The sequence below is a fragment of the Morchella sextelata genome (genome assembly GCF_020137385.1).
Source record: "Morchella sextelata strain SCLS chromosome Unknown scls_18, whole genome shotgun sequence".
In the NCBI taxonomy this organism is placed as follows: Eukaryota; Fungi; Ascomycota; class Pezizomycetes; order Pezizales; family Morchellaceae; genus Morchella; species Morchella sextelata.
Genome location: NW_025408633.1, coordinates 290,501 through 312,483, shown reverse-complemented (window position 1 = coordinate 312,483; position 21,983 = coordinate 290,501). Strand labels below are relative to the sequence as shown.

The window sequence follows — 21,983 nt, the reverse complement described above, 5'->3', positions numbered from 1 at the left end:
TTAGGGCCCAAAAAAAGACAGGCTTTCCCAAATGAATCCATAGTAGGAGGATATGAACAAAATTGTGCTGAGTAGTATGAGTTTTTAGACTCTCTCCCGCACCTTCGTCTGCTTTCCGGCCTTAGACCAAGCTCACATCAAGCATCCATTCTTCTTGCTAGAGTGCAATTCTGTGACCCCAATCCTGAACCTCTGCCCCCCACTCCCCTTGGTGAAAGCCTCCACGCTCCACTCGTACCAAACCTTTCGCTCACTAGCCTCTCGCCAGATCGTCACGTCGACCTCGGAATCGTCAGGAAGCTGCACCGGTGTCTGCGGGTTTGTTAGTGATGAGTTCATCCCATCCAGTGATTCGGCTACATGCGGTGTGATACACCGGACAGCCCTCCACTCCCTGCTACTACTCCCTACTAACACCCTCCTTTCACCCTAGAGTATGCAAGAAGCGAGCTCGATAAACAATAGATCCGAATGCATGCATGTGTATCTACTCTATCGCTCGCTTCCCCTCATTTTTGTGGAGAGTAATCAAGAAAAACAAGGATCCCAGCCGGTGCAGTGCAGTGCGTGCACACCACACCAGTGCCATACCAACTAGGGGGAGGGTGGTAGTGGGTGGTTCTATAAATATATATATCTGCACCATCTGGGATTTGCAGGGAAGAATGAAAAAAGGTAGAGAGAGGAAAGGAAGGGGGAGAGAAAAAAAATCTGAATTCCCATTACGTACCTTCAACGGAAAGAATATCGGGAACCAACTAATCATATCCTTACTCTTCGCATCGATCGTATCCGGCCTGGTGCTCAACTCTACATCCCCAAACAGGACACTCTCGAAGTATCCAGCCAACCCATGCACCACTCCCCTTCGGGGAATCTTGAAGGTTGCCTTTGACTTCCTTATGTTGTGGTCATTGCCACCGTCGCCGAGCCCGATAAAGCCACCACCTAGTGCGGCCGCCTCGGACATGGTGTTGGCGGGAAGCGGATGATGGAAATCCCAGGCCCGGTAGATGTACTCATTTTCAGCGAGTGATTCAATGGCTTGTAGCATCACTACGTATGGAGTTTCTGGGGCATCCGGGTCAGATCGCCGCGAGAGGATGTCGGCGTGGATCTTGGGAGCCATGATGGGCGTGTAGTGTGCCGAGTATGATGCGGGGATGGAGATACCGCCATTAGCTAGTGAGATTGGTAGTATCATCAGTGAACCTCCCCACTCGCCATTGGGATTCGAAAAATAAACATACGATTCAATACCCTCTGCACGCCATCTAAACACTCTGGACTAAGCTCGTTGTCACCGAAGCTCCCTAAAAGCTCGCTGACGATGATATCCACCTTGAATGGAGGGTTCCAGCTGCGCATATCACTCTTCACCACAGTGACCTGTCCAGCCCATGTATCGCGATTGTGCCGTAGGAGATGCACGTAGGCATTGGGGTTCTTCTCAACTGCAATCAGCTTAATGCTGCGGTTGGCCGATTTTGAAGCTCGAAGGGCTCGGGAAACGAGGGGTCCTCGGCCGGCTCCAGTGACGGCGACGATACTGTTAGTCGAATTAGCGTAACCAGGGAGATTATCTCAGCAAGTCCTGAGCATGGGATAAAATCAAAATAGAGCTAAAGGGAAATGATCGAAACGTCCGAAAAAAAATGAATTGGGGAAACTTACATTGTTTCATTGGGATCTCTCACATCCAATGCCGCCTTGATCGCTTTCTCGTACTGATCGTACTTAACGGGGTCTTTCTCAAACACCTCATACGTAATACTCTCGAGATTATCGGCTAGTGGTTGGAGTGGCGCCTGAAGATAGTCCTGGTATCCTGCCCCGAACCTTTCAACAGTTGATTGCGGGGGCTGGTTCTTCTGGAGATGACGAAGATATACCAAGTACCCGAGTGGTTCGTATCTTGGCTTTGAGCGGGATCTAGAGCTAGCAGCGACTACGGGTGTAGGCTCAACATGTGTGTCCGAGATAAGGATGTATGGTACAGGGCGAAGCTTCATGTAACGGGTAAGAAGGCCTTGATGTGCATTTGAGAAAACGGGATAGCCTTTGGGGTTGGGACAGAAAGTGGATGAGGGGATAAGGAGAGTGCGGATAGGCTCGGCGAACCAACGATTCACGAGATGGTGGGAGGGTAGTACAGCAGGAATTCGGAGTGCTGAAATTTGAGGTTAATGTCTGGCAGCATAATTTGGGGGGAGTGGGATAAGTACCAAGAGACAGTCTTGCATTATATTTGCACACTGTTCGAATCGTGTTCCATACATCCCATATCGAAAATTCGTCATATATTTCTCCATTATTCGTCGCAACTCCTTCCTCCTCTGTCATAGGGAGGTGGACATGAATCTGTGTATATGATCCCTTCAACAATGTCGCGTGTATGATCTGCGCATATTGCGCGACGTTCGTCTTCCTTTTTGGCCCCTCAATGACCACTGTGCTTACGCCGCAAAACGCGGCATATTCCAACTCGTGCGCTAGAACCTGTCGGGAAACATGGGCGAACAAAGGATCCTCAGAGTCCAAGTCAATCCATGTGGACGTAAAGGCAATCACCTGGGGGATGTGTTCGCCGGGGTGAATGTTGACTTCCTCGGCGTCGAGTGAGGGGATGTAAAGGTGGACCTTATTGTCTGCATGAGCGCCGGAGGTGGCTTGCTCAATACGGGTGCGGAAGTTCGCATTTGTTATGTAGGTTGTTATCATATCATACTAATATGCTTACATAGTAATTAGATATGTGACTCAAGTGAAGAATTCTTTTGTTCTTTCTTTTCGGGGGGATTTACGCCATTGCTGATTTCTTCCTCGAGTGTGCCGAGATTTATTCCAACATTTGGGGTGGGAAGATGGTGACCAATGTACCATACGGGTACGTTGGGCTCAGCAGGCTGGTGGGCATCCATCGTGTGATTTCTTGGAAATAGGAAAAATCAACAGAGGATGGTGAGGTGCTTTGGTGTCCGTGGATGGAGAGGTAGCACCGTGAGCTGCAACCGCGAGTGGTGGAGTATTGTAGGATCGTTGCATAAGAACCTCTCCGGCCAAAAATAAATTTCAGTTCGCGATGCACAAGATGCAACAAAATGATGGCGGGGTGTGAGAGTGGCTTGTGCACGTCCCCGCATTTGTGTAATTCGATCCTATGATTTGAGCTAGAGTTGGGCAGGGGTCATTGCAACACAGCCACGAATGGCTTATCTGTAAATACTGTATATTGAAGAGTATGTAGATACTGCATAACAATGGATTAGTCGCCATATAAATTGACAGGATAGAGAGAGCTAAAAAGGCGTAATACAGAGCACTCTGTTTTCATACCTAAACGAAATTTAATATCTTCCGTAGTTGTAAGATTGGCGTACCATACAATGCGATTGTCAGCCACAAGGGTGCAAATGTACGGTGGTGGGGAATGCCAAGACAACGTGGGGCACGCGTTTGTCTTTAACGTCGCGTCTCACAGACTTCTTCCTTCTTTCCTCACCCAACTCACAATAACTGGATTGCCCCCAACCATCGATTCGCTCCAACCTTTCGTCACTGGTACCTTTTATTAGATTGCCTGGTAATATTTCTATCCTTCTCATCATCTCTCCCCCTTCGTTTTGCCCATATACCGCTTGTCTTGCTGCTCTGTGCCTTAGTTCTCCGTTGGTCCGTTGGCTTTAGCTCCCTTTGCTCGTCTCCTTGAGACAAAACACAAACATCTATATATATAGCAGTCAAACGACCACACAGTCCCCCGGTATCAGCGCAGGGAAGTTGTCCTTGAGAGAAGTTATGGCTCCTGCAGACCCACCTACCACTTTCCGACCGTCGTCGTCAATGGAAAAAGAATAGGCCAGGGTTGTGCATAGGGAGATGTTCTCGTCGTCCATACCGGGATCTTAACCCTAACTACCCAATCAGTTGTGTCACAGTCGCGTCGAATAGGGCTCTTCCAGGCGTGTTACAGATTGTTTCGCGGTTCGTCGAGCTCTGCTAGACCGGCTCTGCGGCGTTCCTTCTGGAATGCGTCTTGTGGAGGTAAATTTTACCGCAATTCGCTTTTTGTTGGGCGATCTTTTTCCCCACAATCTGTCGGTTGCGGAGTTATTTTCGCGGTGCCGAACGTCATTGGAGTTTGGTGGTGTTTGGTAGTGCGTTGACGCCGTCCCCCCCCAGGCTGTTACGTACCGTTAGGATTGTGCATGGGGGTCGGCCTCCCTAGCAAGCCAACCCACGCTTTACAAACGGACATTGGGATGTGGCTTCATACTCACCTGAAAGGCAAATTGCCGGCAATGCATACGCAGATGTAGCTTTACGCGGTGTACAGCGAACCTTTCAGGTTTACATACGGAAGCCCTCCCAATAGTCATATCAGCGTGGGTTGCTAGGCTCCTGATGGGGACATAGGCATACCAAACCTCATGTCACAATCTTTTCAGCGTACGTTGGTGATGATGGGTAACTATCATCACCAGCCAGCATCATCAAGCTCCAGTGTAGTGGTCATTAGAACATGACCTCATTCGTCCCCTCCACCTGGACTGGTTTACAATCAGGACCAGTTCTCATTTTGAGATAAGATCAGCCAACTGTGATATTGTCCCCTCCTTGGAATTGCTTTGGGATAAGTCTGAGGACGTATCTTGGGGGAGCTCCTTGGAGGAAAGACACACATTGATTTAAAACAATCTCTCAGAGATAAACTACACGGCTTTTTTTTTGTTTCTTTTTCCCGTGCATTAGTCCTCGGAAACGGGGATTGATAGAAAGCAAAAAAACACTATAGACAGTTCTCTGCTACTACACAAACGGAGCAAAGGGAGCGAGCAAACAACCATGGAGAACAAGACTCTTGCCTTCCGGTCGGGGGCAAGGTTCCCTCTCCTTCGGGTCAGAGGGATGCAGACTGCATTCGAGAGGAGAATGGGCGTCCTGCGAGATTCAAGCGTCGAGAGCGTTGATGAGAGTGGCCGAGATTTTACCACCTAAGGTGATAAGATGATTGGATCCTACTAAACAGAGGAGAGCGATCGATGTTACACATCGAAAACTAACAGTACTTCTCTCCACACTACTCTAATTTCCTCGGCCTTTTGTTCTCAGTTTGACAGGGATGCATGCGGCACTTGGGCCCCCGCGTCCGACGTGACAGTTCAGACTGGTCCGTTTTGCATTTCGGTTATTCTCTGGACGGGGCTGGTGTGGAGTTGAGTGAGGTTGAAGGGCTGGAGGTAGAAGTGATGGTATGTTGAGGTTGATGCTGGTTAGAGCTGGGCCGGGTCGTTCCTACGGGGGCGACCCGTACATTTTTTTTTTGATAAGTTGCCCTCCCCTATGAGGTTACTGGAAATAGCTAATTTTTACTGCAGAGACGGAGTGTGTGGAGGGAGAGAAGAACATCGGAGAGGATGTGAGGATATGTGGTTATTATGTACATGTATGTATGTATGGAATACACGGAATGTATGAAGAACGAATTGAGGTTATTGACCTAATATTTTAGTCCGACTGATCCTTTTGCGGATTATCCCGCGGGAATGACAAATGGAATAACCTTATATTATGCATGGTGATGTTTATAGAATGATATTTCTTTTCTGTAGCCTCATCATGCCTCTATGATACACTGCTTATTGAAAGAAGGTGGATCGTGAACTTTGCTTATATTGCCTAAGAGCATTCTTGCGTTCTTAAATTTATTTAAGAACATACGTGATACCGTTCAAAGCTCGCTTGCCTCATAATTTATATTTCGAAACAAACGACAAGTCTTGAGGAATTAGGATACATATGAGTATATAAATTTCACAATTTCAAATGTTACTGCTCCATCCACTATCCATCTCTTTTGTTTGCTTATATATCCGAATATTTCAATCACTTGTTCCTCAGAAACTCCGTCGCTGACAGATATATCAAAACGGGTTTGCAATTGGAGTGATATTCGGTCTTCATGCCACTATACATACTTTTCGGAGCTGAGAGTGAATGGGAGGCCATCACAGTGAGTGAATGGCATGAATTTTGCTAGTTATCTAAAAATTTGACTAGTACCTGTGAGAATATATATATGTGACCCAGTTTATCCATATAGGCTATCATTGCAGGTTGAATGGCCCCTGAGTGACTGGTGTAATTCTAGTTTGGGACAATAGGCATTATTTTCCATAAGGACCACTGGAGTAGTACTACAGTTGCCCCTGCATACTATAACAAGGCCTTCAGGGAATGTGGGGATTTTAGATTCCATACCATCAGGTGGCCAATAATGGACCAGTCCCAGCAACTTCCGGCTTCTCGTTAATTTCAAGAACATACATGTATCCTCCGGATGGTGGAATCGTTGCCGTAGTTATCTTCTAGTTAGCTTGAGGTTGTTTCTTCGAGGTCCAATTAACTAAATTATCTCAAGAGCTTATATCGCTAGCGGGTTTCATCTATAACTGTTTCTTCGCGAAGAAGGTTGAGATTTCCACCTCCTTGGTCGTGGGGCTATGCTGGGTATACAAGCAAGCAGGCAGCGATAGCGGTAGTTGAATGGGGATGTGGAGAAAGAAAGGTAACGATAATGTATGGGAATCAGTTACAAATCCACTCCGGAGACACGTTCGGTTTCAACTCAGGGGGGCCGCTGCTCTACCTAGGTATATGACGGAACTGCCGCAACCACGATTTGAATTAAGAAGCCAAAAAAGCTCCTGATTAATATTTTATTCTATCTACCATGGTTCACTCAGACACAGACAGGACATGAATTGAGGGAAAAAAATTCTCGGCGTGACGGGAGGCGGCCATAGCGGCGTATGCATGCATGTTATTGTTCTTGCTACTGCTGCCAACCACCACCCCTAGCTTCCCCTCCCCCACCAGGTCACAGAACTGACGTCTGATTCCCGACGGTATGGATCACAGTTGCCAGAAACGAGGGCGTGCATGAGGCGGACCACCGCCCTGCTGTAATTACCTAGGTACTTTACCTCTGTATCTACCGTACCCACTTTTTAGGGGGAAGGGAAATAAATTAACACCGTATGTTAGTTCTAGCTGTTATTATAGTTGGATGATGTATAGTTAGATAGGTGGAAGGATTTAGAGAATGGCCCCCACTGTGGATGGGCTGGTTAGGTTTATTATTCGGAATTCTTTCGTTGATATTTGAATTTGAATTTTATCTGTCCTACTCATGAAAGGTAATCTTAAATAAGGCAGTTATGCGGTGAAGGGAAAGAAACGAAACGAAACGAGCTCGTGGTCAACTAATTCGCCCCTGTGAAATTGTTGCTGATGGTGATCTGATGGCAGATGTTTCTCCTTCTCAGGCAGTGGTGATGTGATGGCAATGGTAATTTAGGATAGGTCTTTACTTGCTTTTTTATTGCGCAAATGACGATTTTCGGGCCGTAATTACACACCTTGAGGCTGGATACTTGGAGGCTTGTTTGGTCCCCAAGATCAGACTGGATAGAACCTATCATCCACTACATGTATGATGTCTCCCCCACCATAAGCCAAGAATTAACAGCGCGTATATTGGGGCCATTGGTTGATCTGTGGATGATTGGGTGATACAGAGCAGAGCCCTCAACATGACCCATGTTAGATATCCCCGTTTTTTCTCACACCTCTAGGGTTTCGATTATGGCCACAATGGGGCAAAGTTTCGAGAGAAAGAGAGATAATAATATACATACCGTTCAAGTTAGCTAGCTGGCTAGGTAGCGAGGTATTTCACGTGTGAGCAAATCAATCACCGGGTACCTTGCCAACTCGCGTCCGATATTAAACGCGCTCCAAAGGAGGAGAAGGGGAGCATCGTGAATGTGAATTAGAATTTGGAACGGTTGTAAGTGTATGTTTGAACAGCGCGTTATAATGGAGGGGAAGAAAGGAAGACTGGTCATTTCTTACCTACATGCCAACATGACGGCGTAATTTTCTCTGTCTGGGGGTTTTTTTTTTCTTTTCACTCACAAGGCACGCGGACGTTCTGTCCTCCTGTACCCCATACATACATCATACCTACATGCCTCTCGTATCATAATTCCATCCACTATTTCGCTTGGATCCTGAGGTTGGGCGGGTTTCGCATTCATCCGAACTATAGGTACTATGTACGTAGAGTATAGTACCTTAAACGCCGACAACATGCAATACAATATGAGGGGGTTGGACTCAAGTCTCCCTTTACCTATGGGGTTGCTGGATAGATCTACGGAGTTTAGGCCATGGACTCTCACTCATCTTTCTTTGTCATGCCTCTCCTGTCGCCGGAAAAACGGGCGGATATAATTCCGGTCCCTTGAAATTCGTTGCACCTCCGGTGGGTTAGAGTAGGGTAGAACCTTTCATTAAACTTGATTATGCCCTAATGTGCCGGTGGCAACATGTCAGCAGCTGGAATATTCTGCGCATGTGAGTAAACCGAATTTACGGTGTGAGGATGTAGATATGTAGGTAGAGTAGATAGGCTCGTTCCCAATCGATCTCCAACCTACACTTGAGTTATGTCGTGGTTGCTACGCACCGCACCGTCGTGGGGTAGGGTGGTGGTGGAAATGGTCAAACGGACCGGTTCCTTAACCGGTGGTTGCGACCGACCGAATAAAACTCAAAACCGAAGTAATAATCGGGTTGGATGATTGACCAATTAGTTGGGTGGGCGGAGCGGAGATGCAGTACCGATTCATACATGGCCGCACCCGTACCACAGCCACAGCGAGGTATGCATAAAGTTGATCTCATCTTGATCACTCGCCCTAGCGTTTATATTTGCTTCTATTAGCGTGGGAGGGTCGCATAACCGGTGCAGTGTCCAATGAGGGTGGTTATCGTCGGTATTAGCTTCTGGTCTGTTTGATCGGAGGGGCCCGACACGATATATGTATATCGCGATATCGTATTAACTGACGATTCTGTGGGCACAGGCAGGTGCGCAAGGTAACTACATACTCAAGGATATTAAAGGTAAAAGCTTATCGCGGGAAATCGATATGACATACCTCCAAAAACCGCACAGTGTACATACATCCAGACTACCTACATACTTTAATTAATTAACGATTGTATTTTGTTTTCCCGCCTTTCTTTTCTTTTGAAAACCAGGGGAAGCAATCAGTATCTGATCTCGGTATACACCGGGCTTAATATTTTTTCCCTTCCTTCTATTACTATGTTTTGAGGGAGAAGGTCCTCCACGTGTGCGCCTGAGGTGTACTCTAGACCATACACTTATGTATGCATGTAGAGCAGAGAGCAGAGTGACTAGTCCCTGTATTATCACTGACTAGCCCAAGAACACAGATGTTAATTCTGCTTTTTTTTAATTTGCAAGGACCCTACTAGTACTTGAGATTCCTCAGTTCATCGTTACCTAGCGTGCTCAAGCAATGATCCCGTGGCCAGCTTAGAAACAATTGGTTCCTGGGCTGCCAAGAAATAGTAGAATTTAGAAAAGTCTGCTAAAAAAAAATAAGCACTAACGCCTGCACGTTAGTTCTCTCGAAGTTTGAACTCGCTCTGCGGTTCCCGGAACACAAACTATTGTTAACCCTAAGTGCCTTATGAGATGATTTGATAATTCGGCAGAGTATGCAAGGGACGAGGGTTAGGTCAGGGACGATTCAAGAAGTAATTACGTGCCGCAGACGCTGGTGCGAATGGATAATGCACTAATAGGTTCGAGGTAGATAATGCAAATGTCGTCTGAGCTGATTGCCATTATTTCATTGACATTTGAAGGTCACAGACAAAAGATATCCAAATCAAGATCGATATCATTGACCATGTGGCTGGTGGCCTTCTTGATGCTACACAAGAATAGAGTTTTAATAAATCCGGGAGGTCAAGTTAGTAGCTAACTACCTAGCTAGGCCGTCTGATAACGATGAAAAACGCTGCGCTATAAAGGTTATCGTATCAAATTAATCGAGATAAATATCAGTAATCGTTTCTTCACCTTATATAGTATCGTTTTGACAGTTCTGCTGGGTTATAGAGGAGGGGAAGTATGTTCCTGGAAGTTTGGAAGAAGCTCCATGCTGCGGGTGATAATCTATGTACCGTACATATGTACATGTATGTAGGTCAGATGAAGCTCATCAGATACCGCCCGCCGAGGTTCCGTATGGTGTTAGGTAATGAATTGAATCCTCGATTATGATGCGGGAGAAAAACAAGTCAGTCTGCGGGGTTCGCTTGGCTTTCCTGGTTGGCGTGATATCTACAAGAGATTTTAGCTTCTGAGAACCACACCCATGCAATGCATGCTCAACCAAAGCTCGGAAACACTTCGCCGGGGTTATTAGCGTTTTGCAACGGCTACTCCGCTAGGAAAGACAGCCATGGATAGCCGTGATCATGCCTTCCCACTGCAATTAAAATACCAAGTGTTATGTAGTTACCGGCGACAGTCTCGGTGCTCGGAGTTGGGTTCGAAGATTAGTCCCGGAAACCTTATCTTCCGATGTTGAAATGCGTGAATATCTAGACTTGCGCTCCTTATTTAATGACTTGAGCTTCAACCTAGGATAGATTGATGTCTAAATATTAGATAAGTATTAAATATAATACTGGTGTCATATAATCAACATACTCAAGTAAATACTATAACTGAGTCGACAACTGTAAGTCCTCAGTGTCGTGTCACTAAAGATCTTGTTTAGCCCACGCTATGACTTGCGATACCACATATATTTCGAACCCCCGGGGCATCAATAACCTTAATTCCCAATTCTTACTAGGTTCAATATGACTTAGATTACCCCCTCGACCAGTCATATTAACGGAATCTCCCCCGAGACAGGTAGAGCCCGAGACATTCCCCACTGACGGTTGTGTCACCCCCGCTAGCCAGCATGTTTGGTTGTTTGTAATACAATGTAATACTGGTACTCACAGACAGCACGTGAGATATGGGATGTTTTCAATACGTAGTATTGAGAAGATGGAAAGGATTGTTCGTGTGCTTTGTTTAGTTGTGTATCTAGCTTGATACCGCGGGATTTGGCAATGATTGCGAATACTGATCTAAGCTTTTCTTTCGGCAGGATCATTTGTGGTGAAGAACTAAGGTCAAATACATATACAGGCTCAGGGGCTTGATGATCATCGTGTGTCCTGGTTTAGGTGTTAAGAAAAACCGGGACACTGCCGGGGCGCAATTGACTGCGCCGAGAAAAAAAATCGTTCAAGGATGGATGGGTGTAAGGGGAAGCGGGAAGTTGAAGGTATGTCCGATGCTGTGACCAACAAGCCCACTGTGCCGGGTCAAGACCCTCATCCTCCGGCCGGGACACGAGCGGTGGAAGTTGGGGGGGGGGGGGGGGGGGGGGTTAAAAATCGGTCAGCCACGGACATTCTTATTATGTGTGGGGGCAGACGCCTTCGGCCATATAGTAATTTGTGAATAGGAAACGGATAATCATGATATTGGTGTGGCTAACTATATAATATAGTCTGTATGATGATGACAGCAAATGCAGTGGGCATTTGCTTATGCTTCGTTCGCACTGTTCGTGTAGTGCATTGCATTTCTTGCCGGCTTGGTTCGGCATTGGGCCGACTCCGAAAAGATGTCGGTGTTTTGATTATCTGGAATTTCGATCTGGGGTAAAGGAGACTAAGAATTCCGGTAGACGGCGAGGGTTCATCTGTAAGTTCATTAAGCTATTAATACAGCCTGAATCGTAGGTAGGATCGGGTTTTACGTATTAGTCCTGTGTTTAATGAAAGGGTCTGTCGTGGTCTCGCACTCGCGCACTTCGAGTTGGTTATGGTACACGTGCGCCATTATTCGGTTGCAGGTACATACATACAGATACAAGTGTATCAGTTGAAATATTTATAAGGTGTATTTTTGGCACACCATCGTTTAGCTCGTTGATCGTTGATAGAATAACGTTTTAATTGATTGGAGACCCAGTGAAGGGGATCATGGTAAGTTGCAGCGTTGGGTTTTTGTGCTGTTCAGGAGCCTTGATCGATCGTTGATTGCGTAGATGTAGATCATGGGTTTCTTGTATTTTCTTATCCAATCCAGCAAGTAGCATTGTGGCAATGTTTTTTTATTTGCTTTTTACCACGATATGATTTTGTGATCTCTCTTTTGGAAGAGCCACAGCTTGTCCCCGCAGCGTCTCTGGAACTCTTGCAGAACATTCTGTTGATCCCCGCCCTCGAAGCCTCGGTGTCTCATGCGTCTGATTTTCCCATTCGTCAGTGCCCTGGACCATGAAGCCACTCCCGAGACAGCCTGGTGTCGTGCTCAATATGCATGCGGATAGACAAGACGTTGGCAACGGCTTTTTTTTTGGCCCCAGTTAACACACTCCCCCCTCCCCTAGGGGTTTAAGAAGGTGTGGAGAGTTGTGCAGCATAACGGCAGGGACCAGGAACGTTCCATGGCCAGAGGGTCGCGCATCCCTACCGAGAAGTGTTTGGGGATAACTGGGGAGGCGGTTTTTCTTGAGAATTTCTACTCTTGGCGATGTTGATAATTTTCTTAGGATTGATTGGACAGGGGATGATGATGCCAAGGACATCACGAGCAGCAGCAGGGAACAGCCGCCGCTTGTCTCATCTATCTTACAACCCCAGTCCCCACCATCATATCCATCCCCCATTTCACCAGCGGCAGCGGCAGCAGCAGCAGGCAATCAAGCAGTAGCCTGAACTGTGTACCTGTGTGGCACTGGACAAGCACTGCTCACTCCCTCACCCTTTCCTCGATTTTACCCCTGGTCAGACTAAGTTGAAGGGCCTCGGCGAGTCGATCTGAGATGGTGGACATCTGTAACAGTGGTCCAAAGATTGCAAGGACGGCGCCGGCCATGAGCGAATGTATGTTACAACATCAGTTAAGTTCCTTTCTCCGCTGATTGTGCTGTTTCTTTCCGGTTAAGCTGGCGCATCAGTTGCACCATAACCACTCGAGACATAATAATATGTCTGTGATACCGCAAGTCTAGGTATTACTTTACTGCCAATATGACAGCCTGGGCATGTATCTTTGTAGCTGTCCCTGTGTCGCCGCCGGCGCATGCTTGTCGCTTTGTCCACGGCGGGTCAAAATAAATCCGGGGGGTAAAAAGGACCAGGACCCACAGCACTTTGTGACTAAAATACATGCTCCTAGTGCTCGCCGTGTGTCCCACTGTGATCTCATCTTTCGGCGAAACTCTTGCGCTCACTGCACGGTTAGGACCCTACATAGTACCTAGCTTTCCGTCTAACTACCTCCACCTTGCGCCTGACAGGCCTAGTTTCTCTTCTCTTCTTTCTTTTCCCTGGTAACTTCTCATAGTAGTGTGGTTCTCACTCCACACCCTCATCTTCCTCCTCCTGCTGCTGCTCCTGCTACTCCCTCTTGTCTTTTACCTCCCCCTCCCCCTCATCTTCCTCCCAAATCTACATATAGATCTTATTACCCATCTCTTACCGCTTTTTATTTTCACTTCTATCCCTATTTGATCAGGCTCCACATCCATCCCCATTCGTTTTGTCTATACATCTCTATCAATCTCGCTCATCTATAACTCAATCGCCACTGCACAAACAATCTCAAACGCCAACCAACCCCCCCCCCCCCCCCCCCAAATCCATCTAAAAAAGAAAAGCTGAGAAAGACGTGCAAGTCGAGCTATGGGCTGCTGATACCTTCACTTGAACCATCCGATATTCAAATCCTGCCTGTAATTTGCTCCCCTCCAGCCAATTACGTCCCCCACCCTCCCAAAAGCCAAGGATTCTCTTATTTCTTGATTACCACCGTCCTTGCCATTTGCCCCCACAAGGAAATATATATAAAGACCTCCCACCAAACAGGAATCAGCCACAGATAACTTCCTCGAACTATTCCTTATTTCAACAATAACCCATTCTTCAAAATGTCGACTGCAATGCTTTCTCAACCCACAGTTGTCTCTATGCCTCCGTCACTCGCCAGCCCTACTTCCCCCACCAAAAAGCGCCGCCGCAGAGCTCCAGCCACTGGTGCTGCAGAGGATTGCTTCACTTGCAGGGCAAACGGTATCAAATGTGATCGCCGTCGGCCTTACTGCGGCCCATGCCTCGAAGTTGGGAATGATTGCAGAGGTTACAGAACTCAACTCACTTGGGGAGTTGGTGTTGCCAGTCGTGGGAAGCTTCGAGGACTGCATTTGCCTATTGTGAACCTTGCTGTTGACAGCAAGAACACTCAAAAGATTGTCAAGAAGAAGTCTGAGGACAAATCCACAAATGGAAGCGGTGCAAAGCCAAAGAAGTCCAAGGCCTCCGAGAGTAACCCACATGATTACGATAGCCAGCGTAATTCTGGTGTGGGCAAATTAAGCATTATCACCAGTTACGACTTCGTCAATATGGAGATTCCATCAAGTTCTAGCTCCAGAGCCAGTTCTGCTCTTTCTGCCAGCACTGCTGGGACAAGTCCAGCTCTGTCCGCAATCTCCCAGTCTAGCATCCCGTCTCAGAGATTAAGCCAAGCACGGAAATCGCCTAATCCTTCATCGTACTCCCCATATTCTTCAAATCCTCAGCAGCAGTATCACTCGCATATTTCACCCCAACAGCAGCAGTACCAGGCACCAATTCAGCACTATCACAAGTCACCATATTCGCATGTTTCACTTCCTCCACACCAAACAACTCCCTCGCTACTCCTGTCTCCCATGTCCGAATATGAACCTAGTTTCCCCTCTTCACAGCACTACCCCATGTCTTCTGCACCAGCCACTGCTCCTTTGTATGACATGGTCACTGGTGTTTCAAGCTCTACTTACCACCCCACAAGTTCAATGACTGTCACTTCATCTAGCGTTTCTTATGCCTCTATGACTGCGCCAACCATGCAAACATCTTCCCGAATGATGGATGGTGATCATATACATCAAAATCATAACCAACACCCCCATCACAGCGGATCGTGGAATGGAGTCAGCGGGATGGGCAATCTTCATCAACAACATGTACAAGCGGGAACAGGTAACCTGTCAGACTTGTTGTACGATGATGATATGCTTGGTACGTTCTAAAGCGCTTTTGTGTCTTGTGATTTTCCTTTTTTATTATTTTATTGAACTCAAGCGAAGTGTACACTTCCCCCTCCATTTTTACATACCCCTCCCTCTCTTTCAAATTTCCATAACTATTACTAACTGAATGGTTTTTGTTCTTCAGTTACTCGTGGCCCTGAATTTTCTTATAACGCATCTTCTTCATTCCAAACTTCGAATTCCCCAATTCCAACAAACCAGTCTTTTTCAATTTCTATTTCCCCTATGTCGGTGCAATTTCCTCCTCCTGAGTTGGCGAATATTTCTCCAAAACTCCGTTTCCTCATCGAATATTATGATAAAACAGTCTGTGCCTCAATGGTTGCCTTCGACGGTCCTGGTAATCCATATAGACAACAAATCCTTCCAATGGCATTCAAGAACGAAGCTCTTATGGAGGCAATTTATGCTCTTTCTACCAGTCATTTAGATTCAAAAAAGAAAGGCGCACTCTCACTCGAAAGAAGAACCAGCACAGATTCTCCGAAAAGCGTTTCTCCCATGCACTCTCATTCGCCTTCGTCTCCTGTCTCTCCAGGCCATCAATCATTTCCTGATTCTCATCAGGGACTACATCTACTGTCTGCCGTTGCTCCGGTGGTAAAAGAGAAGTCTGCAACCGCACTCAGTCATAAGAACAACTCCATTCATCTTCTCAACGCACAACTTACTATCCCCGAACTTGCGAAGTCAGACTCGGCGATGGCCACTCTGTTGATCTTGTTGTTTTATCACATCAGTGAGACAGGTATCGGGCAGTTTAAGACACATCTTGCGGGAGTCAAAAAGTTAATGGGAATGAGATGTGTTGGAAAGGAGACGGGAATCTGGGGTTGGATGGAGACTGTGTTTACTTGGCTTGACAACATGAGCGCTTCAATCAACAACAGAGAGGCGCAATTAAGAGGCGGATACCTCGACATGATTTTTTCATCGAATGATGACTGGGACCTGGAAAGTTTGACGGGCTGTGACAGGGAGTTGTTTATGCGATTGGCTGGACTGGGAAGAATCAACATGTTGAGTCAGATGCCAACGGTTGCCAGTGACAGCCATGGCAGAAATATGGAAGAGGATGATGGGATCACCGAGCCTTTCAGAGATGAGAATGATGGAAGAGATGAGTTTTGGTTGGCCTGGAACGCTATAAAGAAAGATCTTTGCGAATGGAGACCCACAGCTATCTATGCAGCCACACCCTCACGCCACTCGTCAACAGAAGCCAGCCCCTCAAGGCCTTTGGAAGTACCGATTCCTTCGCCCACTTCATCAAGTTATTCAATGTCCCCCCCACCACCACTATCGGCTGGAAGTCCGAGAAGAAAGTCATCTAAGGCACACGAAGCTGTCGAGATCAATCATTGGCTGCATGCGTCTAATGTTTACCGCTACGCAGCCATTTTATATATCGATCGACTTGCCTATCCACATCTACCTTCGTCGCATTCTATATTCCAGAATACAGTCAGAGAGGTTCTTGATCATGTCAACTGCATCTCTAACTCTAGGCTTGGTCACAGGCTCCTCTGGCCTCTTTTTATCACTGGAACAGAGTGCGTTGTAGATGCTCATAGAAATATGATCAGGGAACGCTGTGTGGAGATGCAACGTGAATGTGGTTTCTTCAACAAAGTTTCTGGTCTTGATGTGTTAGAGAAAATATGGAGCGAAGACATCATTGAGGAGGACCGGGGTCATCTGGGAAATGGAATGTTTGCTGGAGCAAAGAAAATGGGGAATATCAGCCCGAGTGTTGGTGGGAGAGGCCTGAGGTGGAGGAAGGTCACGGGTCACGAGGATGCTGAGTATTTGATGATATAAAAGGGGAAGAAAAAGGACGCACATAAAAACGGCATGGTGGGGTTTTCTACGGTTTATAATTTTTCATAACGGTTTGGAGTACATCGGTGGCTTTTTTGATTTTTGGTTTGGCTTTTTGGTTATGATTTTATGTTTTTTCTTTCTTTTTTTTCCCCCTTTCAGATAATTTACCTGCAGCGCAGCATCAATGGAGCGATGGGAGAAAATATGAGAGGTTATTGGCATATATTCAATCTTTTCCCCTTTGTTTCATCATTGGTCGGGGTAAAAATCTAGGTATCGGCACTTTGGTTTTCTTATTGGGTCCAGGTTTCTTTTCTCAACTCTACTCTACTTGGCTTTTCCTTTTACTTTTCCTTTTCCTTTCCTTTTCTTTTCTTTTTTTTTTTTAATATCTAAAAAGCGCGTGGACAAAAGGAGGGAGTTTTCTTTTTGGTTTGTAATTTACTGTATATAGCCTTTTTCCTGTATGTTTCCTTCGGATGACTGCCTTACTTGCATTTGAGAACGTGGGAGAAAGAGATGGGTCGGTAAGGTAGGGGTGGTGTGGACAAACAAAAAAACGTGGGTTACAGGCCAAAAGGTTAAATAAAAGACTTTTCAGATATATTCTAAGTGCGCTAGCATCAAGGCTGTCAAATCAATAATTGTGGAAATGTCAGATCGGACGGGATTGATTAGTTAGTTGCGTAGTCGCACATATCTCACTCGGCCCATCTCGGTATGCAAGGCTAGGCATCTCGTGCCTAGAGTACCTACATGTATGTACCTTCTTACTCAATATACCTCTCCACCACCTCTTAACTACATCTAGAGTGCCTACATATCTCTTCCCATCTACGCGAGCTGCTCTCCATAGTGTTGTCATATAGCTACCGTATTTTTTTTTCCAAAAATATATACCGGACAGATGCCCATGGAATTAAATTGCGAAATATCTATTAGTATCGACTCTTCCATCCGCATTCCGGGAGGGTCCAACGGGAAGTCCCATCGCAAATCACAACGTAAAACAAGGTACATACACACGTGCGTTATAATTTAAAGTATATAGTCAAACCCGTGGGCGAATTGCATCGAGTACGTGACATACACACGTGTAGTAGTTAATGTCACAGATGCTGTCCACCAAGGTATCTCTCCCACTCATGTGTCCCCTTACTCTAATAACAAGACATTGTAGATTCCCAAAGTGAGATTAGTTACCCGTTGAGAATTATTAGTGGTTTACCGATTGGATATTCCCGCGTCTTGGACGACAAATACCCGGAACTGACAATTGTTAGTTGACTTCACACAAGTCGCACCTTATTCGCTGCCTGGTTGATCTCCCGACGCACGTGTTCAGGATACGTACAACCCTTCGTCCAACGTTCTTCGCTGAGTAATGGCCAAGAAAGCAACACAGCGGAAAAAAGGAAATAAAGGATGCAAAAGTTGATCAAACAGAGAGAACGTGCAAAAAAGATTTCTCGCCAAGGGATCAATGACTCGCTTGGCGGAGAAATTGCACCATTATTTATTGCGAGTGATTTCGCTCTTCTTGATCCCTTTCCCCTCTTCCTGTTATTCTTTCCTGTCGGCAGGAGTCAGTCGTTCGGACACATTGGAGGCTTTGGATATTTAGATATTTTTTAGATAGAATTTTGAAACGCACATTTATCATCGAGTGAAATCAAAAACAAAATGTCTGCACCATCACTCTCATCAACCACTTATCAGAGGCGTGCGCCTCTGATGAGTAGGCTCGCTGAAGTGGTCAGGACAATGTGGGATTTGGGATTCATCTCCTTTGGAGGACCGCCTGTTCACTTCCAAATCGTAAGTCCCCCTTTTACTTGGATGCTGACCTGGGATTGAAGGTCGGATAATGAAAGGTGGAGCGATTAACACTTGAATACAGTATCACAAGCGATTCGTTGACGGCTACAAGTGGATCGATGAGCAGACGGTATGATTCCTTCAGGGGGTACCCAATCTCGCCAACTGAGAGGGCCGAGTGATATTTGGATATTGGCGCTAACAATTGCATCAATCGGAACAGTACCAGGAATTGTTTGCCATCTGCCAGGCCCTTCCGGGGCCTGCGAGTACCAAGTTCGGGTTCTGCATCACTCTAATTCATTCTGGGTTCATACCCGCACTTTTGGCGTTTCTGTTGTTCAGGTTTGTACTAACCTTTGTTCTTCCCGCATCAGGCGATTAATTGATTACTTACTCGTATGTTTACATAACCATAGTTTACCGGGAGTACTCGGAATGTTTGCCCTCTCACTCGGCGTGTCGAAAATGGACGAAACCCTCCCAAGGCCTGTTTACGCACTACTCTGTGGCTTGAATTCAGCCACCGTAGGGATTATTGCTCTGGCTGCGGTCCAATTGGGCCAGCGTGCTGTTACTGACAAGGTCTCCAGGGCAATCTTATTTTTGGGTGCCACAGCGGGAATGTTGTATAACGCACTATGGTATTTCCCGCTCTTGATGGTCGTCGCTGGTATTGTGACAATGTCATATGATGGAGGCTTTGGGCCTAAAGCCCTGCTTTACTCGAAGAACCTTTTCAAAAGGATGCGTCATAGACAAAGTAACAGTGACAGACCTGTCGAAGAAGGACTTGGTGACGGAACATGGACTTCTTCGGCTGTCAAGGAGCCAGTTGCTGCTCACCGAAGATCCAGTGCGCCATCTGTGAACGAGGAGCTAGTATCGCAGAATCCCGAAAGTCAGGCCAATGAAGTGAATGAAGTGGTCGAGGAAGCGGCCACTACCACAGCCAACAAGAACAAGGTTTTCCCCATGCCTCTTGCAATCACGATTGTGGTCGGATTCTTCATCTCCTTCATCGTGATTTTGGTCTTGAGAGCGGAATTGAAAAGCCGGCCAATTGGATTGTCTCTATTTGCGAACTTGTACCTGGCAGGAACAGTAAGTAGCCACGTCTTTCTCATGCGCAGTATGCATATCTCAGTCGCTAACAAAACTCCCTAGATCATCTTCGGTGGAGGACCTGTCGTTATTCCATTGCTTCGACAGTGAGTAAAAAATAATCCCCATAAAGTTGCTGTGGTAGATTAATAACTCGCGAATTATAGATACATCGTTGATGAAGGATGGGTGACCGCTCGTGACTTCCTTCTCGGTTTGGCAATTATTCAGGCATTCCCAGGGCCAAACTTCAACTGTAAGCCAGACAACCCATATCCTAGCTCCCATCGCCAAGATAAAGACTAACCCAAAACAGTTGCCGTCTATCTCGGTTCCCTCACAGCACTTAACTCAGGCTCCTTGCCATCAGCTATCGGGGCTCTCCTTGCTTTCATTGCTATATTCGCCCCAGGGATGCTGCTTGCCTCAGCAACCATTACATTCTGGAACGAACTCCGTCGCCGACCTTGGGTCGCATCTATCCTCAGAGGTCTCAATGCCGCTGCAGTAGGGTTGATCTATACCGCTGTCTATAGGCTCTGGGAGATGGGATATGTTGATGAGAACCATGCAAACGGATCATCATTGGGCAGAGATCCTTGGTGGGTCGTTATCACAGCAACCTCCTTTGTGGGAACCGCTTGGTTCGGGTTTCCTGCACCGTTCTCGATCGTTCTTGGTGCTGCGATGGGTCTCATTTGGTTTGTGGTTGTGAATGCAGGTCAGAGTGGAGCAGAGTTGTTGGGGACTGCAATGATGGAGCTTTGATGTTCTTCCGGGTACTTTTTTTTCCAAGAAAGTGGTGTAATGTAATACGAGGGGGGGTAGAAGGAGGAGGGAGGGATGGTCGGATTCGTCTAGTGATCGTGTGATGGAAAAAGAATTGGGTGGTGGGGAGGGGTTGGTTGGGTTGGTTGAGTTTAGCTGTCAATTATAATACCAAATGTTGTTCTTCAAAGAGTTTAGTGCCCGCACTAGTCATGACCAAGCCGACCTATTATGTACTAGCCCCTCGAGTGATAATCTGTGCATTGAACAGTATCCATCACATTAGCGACCGTTCCTGAAGGAGTCTCAACTGCATACATGTATCACCACAGACAACCACCACTCATACTCGTATGATGATGTAGCAGACTGAATACCTGCAACCCTCTCTACCACTACCCCAGGCAGGGCCCCCACCGGGGGGGTGGGGGGAGGAGGTTCTTAAACACCCAACGGCTTATTAGAAGTTCCACATTCGGCCACCATCATTAAAAAGGGGGAAGGGGGGATGATGAGCAGGAGAGGGGGGGGGGGAGGTCCTAGGGGAAAAACGAAATCGATGAAGATCCGGCCATCCCCGGCCGTCCTTAAACGAGAGCGCCGGCCACAGGAACTTTCGAGACGTTCGGTCAATGCGTACCGAACATGACAGCTGCAGATGTATGTACGGACATCGATTGGGACCTGCCTCGCCTTCGGCAACGTCATGTTTCGATCAGGTAGCTAGGGGTGCTGGCTCCTGGATCGGGGGTCTGGGGGGGTGGAGGGTGAAATTATGTAGGTACATACTAAGGCATGTATGTCCAGCCAGCCAGCTACTACATGTACATACATACATGCACTCGCTTGCGAGTAGCGTTATCCAGGGGTTGGGGAGGGATGTCCAGCCAATAATCGTTTTTAAAGATTTTGGAGCAAGGATATCCTCAGTGGTGAACTGCGCATATATGCTGGGACTAAAAATAAACCTAGTATTTGGAAAGACCCATGTGCAACGTACGATGATGGGAGAGGAAGCAGAAAAAAAAAGTCTCCCGCCGTGAGCCAGGGTGGGGACAGGTGGAAATGACTAAAGCGATTGTTGGTGTCCCTCCTCCTATCTATCTACTTATGCAGCTAGCTGAGGCGTGACATTTGTTTCCTTTTGGGAGTTGGCGGACGCGTGGGGGAGAATTTGCTACTTGGCTATCTGGGGGTAATTGATTGATTGGTTAATTGATACAATTTGGGGAGGGAGAGGGGATATGTGAGGTGAGATTATCGATACAAAGTAGGTTTTTTCGGCAATTAATTAGATGCACGGTTTTTTGATCCAGTGGCCAGCTGTGCTCTACTCTGTCAGCCTTGACAATTGAAGAGTAATCTTGAGCCGATCTTAAGTCCATTCTGCAATGATATTTGTCAATTGAG

At 46.7% G+C, this 21,983-nt stretch overlaps 5 protein-coding genes across 5 annotated transcripts; 4 read left to right on the top strand and 1 right to left on the bottom strand.

Annotated features, from left to right (window-relative positions):
• Positions 1-132: 132 nt before the first annotated feature.
• Positions 133-2,921, bottom strand: H6S33_004603 (uncharacterized protein; the record flags this gene model as incomplete). The annotated part of the gene is made up of 6 exons (XM_044836329.1): positions 133-312; positions 731-1,182; positions 1,251-1,549; positions 1,675-2,170; positions 2,226-2,727; positions 2,805-2,921. 6 exons carry the CDS (start codon positions 2,919-2,921, stop codon positions 133-135), a joined length of 2,046 nt encoding a protein of 681 aa, XP_044690576.1.
• A 1,924-nt stretch (positions 2,922-4,845) lies between these two features.
• H6S33_004602 (uncharacterized protein) lies at positions 4,846-4,998 on the top strand (the record flags this gene model as incomplete). The annotated part of the gene is made up of 1 exon (XM_044836328.1): positions 4,846-4,998. The coding sequence occupies one exon, from the start codon at positions 4,846-4,848 to the stop codon at positions 4,996-4,998; it is 153 nt and encodes a 50-aa protein (XP_044690575.1).
• An 8,894-nt stretch (positions 4,999-13,892) lies between these two features.
• On the top strand, positions 13,893-15,038 carry H6S33_004601 (uncharacterized protein; the record flags this gene model as incomplete). The annotated part of the gene is made up of 1 exon (XM_044836327.1): positions 13,893-15,038. The coding sequence occupies one exon, from the start codon at positions 13,893-13,895 to the stop codon at positions 15,036-15,038; it is 1,146 nt and encodes a 381-aa protein (XP_044690574.1).
• Positions 15,039-15,284: 246 nt separating this feature from the next.
• Positions 15,285-16,880, top strand: H6S33_004600 (uncharacterized protein; the record flags this gene model as incomplete). The annotated part of the gene is made up of 1 exon (XM_044836326.1): positions 15,285-16,880. One exon carries the CDS (start codon positions 15,285-15,287, stop codon positions 16,878-16,880), a length of 1,596 nt encoding a protein of 531 aa, XP_044690573.1.
• A 1,686-nt stretch (positions 16,881-18,566) lies between these two features.
• H6S33_004599 (uncharacterized protein) lies at positions 18,567-20,573 on the top strand (the record flags this gene model as incomplete). Its single annotated transcript, XM_044836325.1, has 7 exons — positions 18,567-18,701; positions 18,784-18,831; positions 18,925-19,046; positions 19,121-19,805; positions 19,869-19,912; positions 19,973-20,061; positions 20,122-20,573. 7 exons carry the CDS (start codon positions 18,567-18,569, stop codon positions 20,571-20,573), a joined length of 1,575 nt encoding a protein of 524 aa, XP_044690572.1.
• Positions 20,574-21,983: the final 1,410 nt, after the last annotated feature.